General features: G+C 43.9%; 1 protein-coding gene across 1 annotated transcript; it reads right to left on the reverse strand.

Annotated features, from left to right (window-relative positions):
* Positions 1–8,222: 8,222 nt before the first annotated feature.
* lrrc4ca (leucine rich repeat containing 4C, genome duplicate a) lies at positions 8,223–10,166 on the reverse strand. Its single transcript, XM_063195976.1, has one exon. It carries the CDS (start codon positions 10,164–10,166, stop codon positions 8,223–8,225), a length of 1,944 nt encoding a protein of 647 aa, XP_063052046.1.
* Between the last annotated feature and the right edge of the window lie 762 nt (positions 10,167–10,928).

Raw genomic sequence — 10,928 nt, forward strand, 5'->3', positions numbered from 1 at the left:
TTTGGATGGTGGGGAGGTTAGCCTATGTGTTTATGTTGTTGTAAGAGTGATAACAAGGTAACGCAAAAGTAACACTACATCGAATCAGTTGTTTGTAGTTGTAAGTTCAGACAAAGATTTTAGGAGAAAAACGAGAAGAAACTTAATTTCGTCTGAGTAGCTCCTCGACGGGAATAGCTTGATCCGGAAGCGGAATTATACACAATTAGCTAGCCATCTATATCAACACTAAACACTAAGCTCAACATTTACTTACTGTACACTACATACTGTATATCAGAATTGGGTCGAGGCTAAAGACATTAACATTTAGCAAATGGCTATTTCCCAATTAATATGCCACGATGAAAGCTCCTTGTGACCTAGGTTATTTGTATGTGTGATGATGTATTGTTTAGTTGTTCCTTTTTCTTTGACTTCTTTATGTGTCTCTCATTAATCACCTCCCCTCTCCTGTCTGGCAGCAAAATAACAGACTCTGCCAATACTGTGGTAATACAATGCATCTTTTTCTCCCCATGATTATTATTACTCATAGCTGTGAGTAGGTGCTAATTTATCTTCTTGGCAAAAAATAACATTGCAAAGGTTAATAGTGTCTCATTACTGTCTTTACGCCAGTCTTATGGTATTTGTGCTTTGAATGGCTTAGCTGTGAAATAAACAGCATCTGTCGTTTTTGCTTTTACCTTCAGTATGTGACACAAGATAGAAAATAATTGTCAGAATGGAGACATGTGAATTCAAAAACTTCTGGCGTTTGAGTCTGACATTTCCTGGATGTGGTAGCTGGTGTAGCATTACGAACGTCAGAAAAAGAAATGGCAAAATAATTCTGTTTTTCAATGTTTTTCTCGGCCCCTCATTTTTAGACACCTGTTTTTTTTATATATATTTGTTTCCAATTTCACATGATTAGTCACACATTAGTCGGAAGGACATATCTTACCTCTGAATAATGTGCAGAAACCCTTATTTTGTTGTCATACCGTAGGTGAACCACTCTCGGGAGGAGAATACATTATTTCACGCTTGTATGTACCATACAATAGCATAATAAAGACTATCCTAGCCTACTTTGTCATATTATACTATACTATACTATACTATACTATACTATACTATACTATACTATACTATTCTATGCTTATACTATACTAAACCATACTATGCTATGATGAACCATATATCTACGATGCCATACCAACACTAGGCCTATATTTAATAGTGTTTGCAAGCTTTTCTTTCACAGCAGATTGAGTCATGTTTTTGTTGTTGTTCTATGACCACTACGGCAACCAGGGCTGTGGTTTAGCGTAGTGAATGCTCTTACCACACATGTGACTTGGGGAGTGTGTGTGTGTGTGTGTGTGTGTGTGTGTGTGTGTGTGTGTGTGTGTGTGTGTGTGTGTGTGTGTGTGTGTGTGTGTGTGTGTGTGTGTGTGTGTGTGTACATGCGTGCGTGCGTGCGTGCAGGCAGCTCCCCACCCCCTCTCTCGTTGTTTTAGAAAAAGAAAATAGCATGACTTCACTGCATGAATGTTGAATTCTCTTTCTGCAGAATCCTTATTGATCATTCCATAACAAGAACCGATCTTTAAGGTTGTTTGTCGCATACAGCCCCAGGCCTAGCCTGCTATATCGAAAATGTATTTCTGGGCTGATCCTGCAGCTCCACGCTGAGTCTTGAGGGTGGATGCAGCTGCCGTGCAGGTGGGCAATCTCCCTCCTCTCCCTCCTCCTCATCTTCCCCCTCATCTTCCTCATTCCACAATCCTGTTCACCTCCAATGTATATTTCATGGTTCTCCAAGGGGGCGCAACCAGACAGGCACAGGTGAGATGTGACATGTATTGTAAAAGGAGAGGATCAGCAGTTGTGACTGGGGTGAGATGAGGGTCTGAACAGCCCCCAGTGTGCCCCCATGCATGACAGGCAGGCAGGCACAGGCCGGCCCTCACAGCCCAGTCACAAGCATGATGCTGACACGTCAATCAAGAGCCATTTGCAGTCATGCACTCAATGCAGCTATTATGAACATGCTGTTGGTAGTAGAACAGAATATAATATAGTGTAATATAATGTATGGTAACTGATAGACTACATAACATGCAAAATGTGAAAAATATGCACACATACAATACACATACACATAATAATTGCCTGTCTACCGAGTATGCCCTACTGTATTAACAGAGTCTTCAGACCAGCACAACCAAGCATGATGCTGATAATCTACAGCTTATTTAAGTGCCTTATTATGAGCAGTGCTGTATTATGAGCAGGGTCTTCATATAATATAGGCCTAAAATCATATAATATAATATAACATAACATAATATAATATAATATAATATAATATAATATAATATAATATAATATAATACAATACAATACGTGAAATGTGCATACATGAGATTGATTTGCACAGTATATGATCTATACCAGGTATCTTGAAGGCACATTCTCTCCGGTTCATCTGTTTTTCATCTGGAGGTGTGTGCATATGGAGATACTCATTGCCACTCTCTCCTAAATACTAATTACTATGCCCTTTATCAACACAGAGCTGATAGCATCTAACAGCGCCTTGGTAAGACGTCTGCTTTCCACTCACCAGGAAATAAGCAGCGTTGATGAGGCATTGTTGGCATTCCTTTTTTCCTCTGTCACAAGTTCCTTCTCTTCTCTTCTCGTCTCGTCTCTTCTATGCCTATACAAACCCCTGTGTTAATTTATGTTACATTAAAAAAGCATGCACACATAGCACTCACTAGTCTAGTTTATATCCAGTAGGACATGTCATGAAAGGCTGTCCATCCATTTGTTTCCACAGTCATAGTAAACTAACCCGAAACAAGCTGTACAATATCTAGAGTTGTCAATCATGGATTTTATAAAATAAAAGCTGTATCATATGTTTTCTCTAATACTTTTGACTTCACTGAGTAGTTTATACCAGAGCCCTCATTACATGTGGCTCATACTTGAACACTTGAAAATATAAAAGACCGGCCTACTATATACACATGGCGGCAACTGGGAGGGGGTGGCACCATTGTGAAACTCCGCCCCTGATTACATTGCGAAATCCGCAATTTAGGGCTATTAACATGTTATTTCTGTGCTATTACCACATGATTGCAATTTTTATCAGCATCTTTATGCATTCTTTCACCAATTTTACAATCTTTTTTCGCAAGGGGCGGTGCACGGGAGGGGGTGCTGTCGGGTGTGCCAGTCATTGTAGGATCGCCTGTGTTTACACTTATGCCTGCACAGCTGTGCTTGTTTTAATGAGTGAGCAGGAAAGTCAGGGTTAGCAATTTTACCCAATGACTCAGCTCTGCCTCCGTGCTATGTGTGAAGTCACCAGAATGTATTAGACAGCACACGCCTGGCTGGTTGTCTGATCTGTGAAGTAGGCCATAGATTGTGATGTAGTAATTTGGCCTGCATCACGCAATGTTTTATTTTGGCAACAGCAATGATGAGAAAATATCACTTTTGAAAGCCCTTGCTTTATATTTTGAATTTTTAAAATATATTTTTGTTGAGGGTGGGTTAGCCTTTATTCGGACAAGACACTAAAGATGGAGAAAGGCAATAAGTGTGTGTGTGTGTGTGGGGGGGGGGGATTACCCAGGCTGGCCCTGATCTTGTGTGCAATTTGCATGTGCAATGCTGCCCACATAGGCTAGGCTTGTTATCACGCTGTTCCATTTGCACCCCCACTTCTGGAATATTTGAAGAGTTCAGATGCAAAACCAGATGCAAAGTGCCTTTTCAGAAAATAATCTTAATTCATTTTTATTTTATACAAAGCCATCAAAAATGCATATATTTTTTAAATTGTATTTATGTAATATAACTATTTATATGTATTATCAAGTACATGAATGCAAACCAAACCAACAACGGGGTTCTCTAAAAATATAGAAGTGCAGGTCTTCAGAAATGGAGTTAGGGGTTTTTGCATCTGAACTATTTTCTAAACAAATATGAACTGTTCTGAATATTTCAAACCAAACTCTCTAATTATGCATGGAGTTGTATGCTTCATTGACCTGCAGGGCAGATCAACATGACGCTCTCCACTCTGCAATTCTTTGCAATGCCCTACGCCTGATTAAAAATCAGAAGAACAAAAAAGGAGTATGAGGTCAGTGAGCCTCAACAGTGTGGATCTGAATTGCCATACTCTTCCTTCCATGCCTCAGAGGACTTGATGGATGTGACAGCCAAATAACAGCTCGGGCTGTGTGATCCTGTGTGTTTGTGTAACGGCTACAGTCATACTCACCAGCTCTTCTACATACATCAAAATGACAGACAAGTCTTCCTTCCTTCATCTCTCTGGCACAGAACGGAAACAGCCTGAAAACGCTTGGCCAACCATTTACACAAAATTAATCATAGCAGTCAACGATATCATGGCCATGCCCTTTCAAATGCATGGGAATCATTTTTATATCATTTATACCACACATGGAAAATGTGTTGGCAGTGACTTATTGCACATACTGTATACGTATGAAATCAGGAAACCTTATAATACACAATCACAGAATGGGTAATAATAACAAGACCATACAGAAAAAACAACAATAGTTTATTTGTAACCTTATTTTTGTGTATGAACTACAAACTCTGGTTTCTATAATTGATTTTCATCTGTCTTTTTCTTTAAAGGTCATGAAAGTATGTGTACATGAAAATCACCTTCTTTGTCTTTTACAGCATGTTTTACATATCCATTTTCTGAAGAGGTTGGCACATGTAAAATCAAAATAAAAATGTTTTCGTTTTTTTTATTTGTTTGTATTTTTTTTTTCAATTTTATTCTCAAAATGTATTTTATACAAATCTACCACTAGAACAGCATTCCCTCTCTGACAAGAAAAAGAATGACGTGGAAAGAAACAAAATAAAAGAAAAACAAAATAAAAGAAAACAAAATAAAAATAAATAATAACTCTAATCCCTTTCTCCCCACCCCAAACACACAGATGCTCACAAGAAGCACTTGGACAGAAGGTGAAGCAATCACTAGAATTCACAGCTGAACTCTTTAAAAAAAAAAGAAAAAAGAAAAAGAAATACCAAAATGGAGACCATTGACGGGAGCAAAGGTAATTGAAAACCCTCTGAGGTCGACTGAGGTGCCTGGATAGACCAATCCAATCCAGTGTCGTCCCATGAATGAGTCAGATGCAATCCAAACAAAATTCATAAAGACACTACAAAGGTTTACTACGGATCTAAACTCCATGTCAGGATGGTTGGTCATGGTCTTGAGTGCCATAGAGATGATGGTTTTCACTGCTTTTGTGTTTTCTGTTGTGGAATTGCTTTAGTGTCTGTGTTTCACCAGTTCAAATCACTGTTAAATGGATATACTGATTGACACCGTGTTCATCTGAATAATTTGAGAGGGGAAGATATGATTTGGCCACTTGCTGTATTGAGAATGAGCGTTATAAAGTTCTGAGTTTCTATAGAATACTTTTGTGGAAAAACACAATCTGTGTCCATAACGCAAGATTCACTGCTGATACAGACAGACTTGTAAATACAGAATAAGAAATACAGTCATCATGGTTGAAAAAGACTTGACCCATGAGGGGAACTTAATACAGCAATACATAACCTTTCACTGATTTGAAAAGACAAATTAATCTAGAACACAATGACAGTAAAAAAGAGAGACATTGAAATGTCTATAAACGAACAGAATTAGCACATCTCTCCTCCACAGGTGTTCCAATCATGGGCCTTTTGGGGACTGCATACAACATAACTCCCATTTCTCTGTGCAAGGTCATTTGTTTCCATGGTAACTGTAACAGTCAGTTTCTCCTTGTTTTGTTATCATTGTAATGAGGTACTTTTACTTGTTTTAAAACACAAAATGATGGATTATGAATTGCCGTTTAAACCTGGTTGGGAACTAAAAAATTGTGATGAATCAAGGACATTTGATTACAAACACCAACAAACAATAAACAATAGAAGTCTTGGACCATTGGACTGCAGAGTGAACAGACCTCTAGGGGATGACATTTTCTCTCTGCTTGGAAAAAGAACATTGCAGCTACACGATTCCCCATTTTGCATCATTTTTCAAGGCTTTTCGAAATTCCCCAGGATATTTTTGTGTGACGGTACATCTGCCAGTTAGTCTCAGGACAATCTTTTTCCAGAAAGAAAAAAAAAACAAGAAAGGGAAGAAATATTCTGAGTGGCCAATAAGTAAGATGTTACAGGGAGAAAAAAAGGAAGAAAAAAACCTTGACATCTGCTTAGCAAACTGGACTACCTGCCAAGTCCTGAGGCTCATCTCCTTGGCAGGGTGTCTCGTACCCCTCGCCCCAGTCTCTGGTGCATGGGGGCCCGACAACTGGGGAGGCTGGCAAGAGGACACTGCTGTACTGTGGAGGCTAGCAAGCAAGCCTGAACGAAATGTGGGTGAGGTGATTGTTTCAGACAGATGAGAGGCAATGCGTTTTGGAGCCACTTCGGGTGGGGGTAGCATTTTGTGAGTGTTTGTGTGTGTGTGTGTGTGTGTGTGTGTGTGTGTGTGTGTGTGTGTGTGTGTGTGTGTGTGTGTGTGTGTGTGTGTGTGTGTGTGTGTGTGTGTGTGTGTGTGTGTGTGTGTGTGTGTGTGTGTGTGTGTGTAGGGGGGCTGGTGATGGGGTTTTGGTGGCTTCGGTTAGGGTGGGTGAGGGATTGTGGGTAGGCGGGGGTATCTGCAAAACGGTCCTGATGGATGCTGGGAGAGTATTTTTGGAAGGTAATTTGCCAGCACATCTGCAGTGGCGTGGGGCAACACAGCTCAGAGCAGAGTGAGCTGGGGTTTGTCAGATGGGGCCAGACTAGGGCACTGAGACTGTGTGTGTGTGTGTGTGTGTGTGTGTGTGTGTGTGTGTGTGTGTGTGTGTGTGTGTGTGTGTGTGTGTGTGTGTGTGTGTGTGTGTGTGTGTGTGTGTGTGTGTGTGTGTGTGTGTGTGTGTGAGTGCGTGCGTGCGTGCGTGCGTGTGTGTGTGTGCAGGGAAGCCGACAAGGGTGCCCATAATTGGTTACTCATTAACATTAAATGCATTGGGTGGGGGACCCTTTAAGATGATACTGTCCTGGGCTCAGCCAAAGCTGTCAGCGGCCCTGTGTGTGTGTGTGTCTACACGCGTGCGTGCGTGATTCATTAAAGAAGGGCATCAGTGACACTATGACTGTCATCAGGCTTAGTGTTGGAACGCAGGCAGCTTCAAGGCAGTCTGTATGGGATTGTGCATGAAACTATTGCATCAGTGTTATTTTCACGTCTATCTTTTTGATATTGTAATCATGCGTGTGTGTTCAGCCTCAACGAACTATAAGAAATTCCTTGACATTGGCCCTCTTTACCTCCTGCCTTTGCTCTATGTACCCTTTAATGTGTTGCCCTACTTTTAACGTCTTTTCAATCTCTAGCCTTTTCATGAATGGGAGAATATGGATCACTTTGCATCTTAGAACTTTATTACGTACCTGTTTCTGACGTATTTCATTGGCAGTCCAGATTGGATTCTATGTTATAACTGCGTACGTCACACAGCGCTTGGCTCCATATTTATCAAAAGGGAAGAAAAACAATCTAGATTTTTCAATCAAAAGATGGACCGTAGAGATTTGAAACTGGTAATCTGGAGGAGGGAAGCAGCTTTGGAAATGGCATGTGGTGACTAAAGTGTAGCAACGAAGCACGACTCTCTGGACAGTGCAAGACGAGAGGCAGCAGGGTGCAAGATGAATCATGTCTTATTTGGGAGGTTGCTTTGGGCCTCGATTCATCAAGAGAATGGTGTCAATGAGATTAACACAGAGTTTAGAGGCATATTAGTAAACCAACCACCCTTATTACAATCCAAATAAAAGGACAATTAAGAACGCAAAACATGAAGATATAAGTGCTGAAAAAATAATTGCAAGATACATTTTTTCTCAATTAAACCACAATAGATTTTTTTTCTTAAATAAATAACTTCTGTTTTGTAAAGACACTTTTGAAACAGTTGACATACCCTAGTTCCCAATGTCAGTGTGTATCCATCATTGCCTACTTAGATACTGTCCATCCAGTTTGTAATACTATTTTTTTTTGCCATCCTCCTTTAGAAGTCAATAGTTTCAATATTCCTCTCGTCGAGTCCATTTTGAGTCCTGTCATTATTATGAAAACAAGTTCAGATCTGGGTCTCTTGTACATTGTCTTTGGAGCCTGCACGGATTAGCAAAGGTTCATGCGCTGAGCTGTGTATGGAGTTAATGGTGGACACGTGGTTGTAGGGGGTTTTGAAGTTGGAGTTGTAGTGGTTGAGGTGCTCGTGCTCCAGCTGTGCGAGGGCCAGGTGGCGCTCCATGACCTGGCCGCTGGGCACGCAGTCCTCATCCACCGTGATGATCTCGATGCTGCGGGCCGGGGCGTGGTGGTTCTGCTGGTGGTGCTGCTTGCGCATCTTGTAGAAGATGATGAGCATGACAGCGGCCATGAGGGTGATGGCCACGAAACAGCCGATGATGATCTTGGTGGTCTTCATCACCTCGTCCAGCCCGTTGAAGGGGCCCTCTCCCAGCGTGGTGACGGGGATGGTGTAGGGCCGCTCAGTTGACTTGGTAGACTGCGGAAGTCTGGCCGCCGAGGTGGTGGTGGTGGTGGTGGTGGAGGCCAGGGTGGAGGTCTCCCAGATGCCGGAGGAAGGTGTGGGGCCGACCCTCTGCGGTACAGTGGTGTGCCCGTCCTCCAGGGTCTCCACCGTGACCGTGGTGAAGTAAGTGAAGGTGCTGGTCTCGGTGGAGGACACATTGAGGGTAGCCGAGGCGGTGATGTTGCCGACTGAGTTACTGACCATGCACGTGTAGGTGCCCGTGTCCTGCATGGTAACGTTGGTGAAGTTGAGCGTGCCATCGTTCAGCACAGAGATGCGCACTTGGTAGTTGCCATGCGTCACAATGGAGCCGTTTGGCGTGATCCAGCTGACAGAGGTTAGTGAGCTGGCCCGGCACTTCAGCTCCGCCGCCATGCCCTCTGTCACGTTTAGGTCAGCCGGGGGCTCCACGATCACCGGCGCATAGCAGTGGAAGCTGCTCTGGTCCAGCTCTCCGATGTAGCGCCCTCGAAAACTTGGCGGGTTGTTGCAGCGGGCACAGCAGCTGGTGTTGCCCGGCACCATCTCTTTCAGCCACCAGCTGAGCCATAGGATGTCACAGTTGCAGTTCCAGGGGTTGTGGTGCAGCTGCACCCTCTCCAGGTGGTGCAGGGGTGTGAAGAGGTCATGGGGCAGCAGGGTGAGGTTGTTGTGGGCTAGGTTGAGCTCCACCAGAGACTGCAGGTCGTCAAACGCATTCCTCTCGATGATCTGCACCTGGGCGTGCATCATCCACAGCTTCTGCAGGTGCACCAGGCCCTTGAAGGAGCCCGGTTTGACAACTGTGAGCTGGTTGCCCGACATCTCCAGCTCGCTCAGCCGCACCATTGGGTGCAGGTTGGGGATCTCCTTCAGGTTGCACATGCCCAAGTTCAGGTAACGCAAGTTGCTGAGGCCCTCGAAGGCCGTGTCCGAGATGTAGGAGAGCCGGCGCAGCTCCCCGAGGTCCAGACGCCGTAGCGAGGGAACACGGTTGAAGGCATTGGACGAGATGCTCTCGATGGGGTTGTTGCGAAGCCAGAGGTCCTTGAGCTTTGACAGATACTCGAAGGCCCCGTTGGGGATGGTGGTGAGCCGGTTGTCAAATAGCTCCAGGGTGTTGAGACTGGACAGGCCATTGAACGCCCCGAGTTCGATGCTGCGGATCTGGTTCTTGCTGAGCTGCAGTATCTCCAGGTGCCGCAGGTGCTTGAAGCTGTCCACCTTGATCACCTGGATGAGGTTCTCCTGCAGGTTCAGGTAGCGCGTGTTGGTGGAGATGCCATCGGGCACGTCCCGCAGCCCTCGCCGCGTGCAGATCACCTTGCTGAACTGGTTGCTGCAGGAGCAGACAGACGGGCAGGTCTGGGCACGCACCAACCCCGCCACCACCAGCAGCTGGAGGAAGAGCAGCAGTACGAACAGCGGGTCCGACAGAGCCCGGTTCCACCTAGGACCTCTCATGGTCTGCTGCTGTGGGGACGATGTCATCTTGTTCAACATTCATAATTCATTGGATGGTTGTCGACTCTTTGGGAATCGGTGTGAGTGGGAGCAGGCTGTGCAAGAGAAGAAAAAGAGGAGGGGGGGGGGAGAAAAAAGAATTAGGATACTTTGAGATAAAGCTTTTTATGGGCTTGTCAGGAAGATCTATGTTGACCACTGTAAAGTAAACAACTTGTTGAACCCTGGTGGTACTTAAAAATAGTCACCCATAGCAAAAAGGGCCATATAGTAGACTACTGTACACATGGGTGCCGCTAGGAGGGGGAAAGTGATACAGATTCTAAGGGCCCAAGCACTGACAGCACAGAAAATGGCCCTTAAGGGGGCCCAAAATTCAAAATTTTCATGGGGCCCAAAATTTCTGGCAGCGCCCCTGACTGTACATATTTCCAGATCTCTAGTGTATTTCGGAATAGTATCACAAATGACACCTACATTTTTAAAGCACCAGTTTAATATTGCAACAGCTCTGCTATTCCGGTCTACTACTAGTTGCCATTTGAATATCTGTAAAATCACTGCGAGCAGTCCAATGCAGTGAGTGAATGGGGTGGATGGTGACTGTAATGTAGCATTTGAGAGGGTAACTGTGCACTGTGCGCTTTTGCAGCTGCCACCAATGCCCTTGGCGTGTGCTCAGTTCCTTCTGTCTCCCCTTTGTGTCCTGTATGCGTTCCCAGAGCAAATTCTTTCAATCTCACTCCCATAAACTACTCATATCACTGCTACACTGAGTGAGGCCTCTTTTTCTATCTCTCT

The sequence above is a fragment of the Engraulis encrasicolus genome, chromosome 4 (genome assembly GCF_034702125.1).
Source record: "Engraulis encrasicolus isolate BLACKSEA-1 chromosome 4, IST_EnEncr_1.0, whole genome shotgun sequence".
In the NCBI taxonomy this organism is placed as follows: Eukaryota; Metazoa; Chordata; class Actinopteri; order Clupeiformes; family Engraulidae; genus Engraulis; species Engraulis encrasicolus.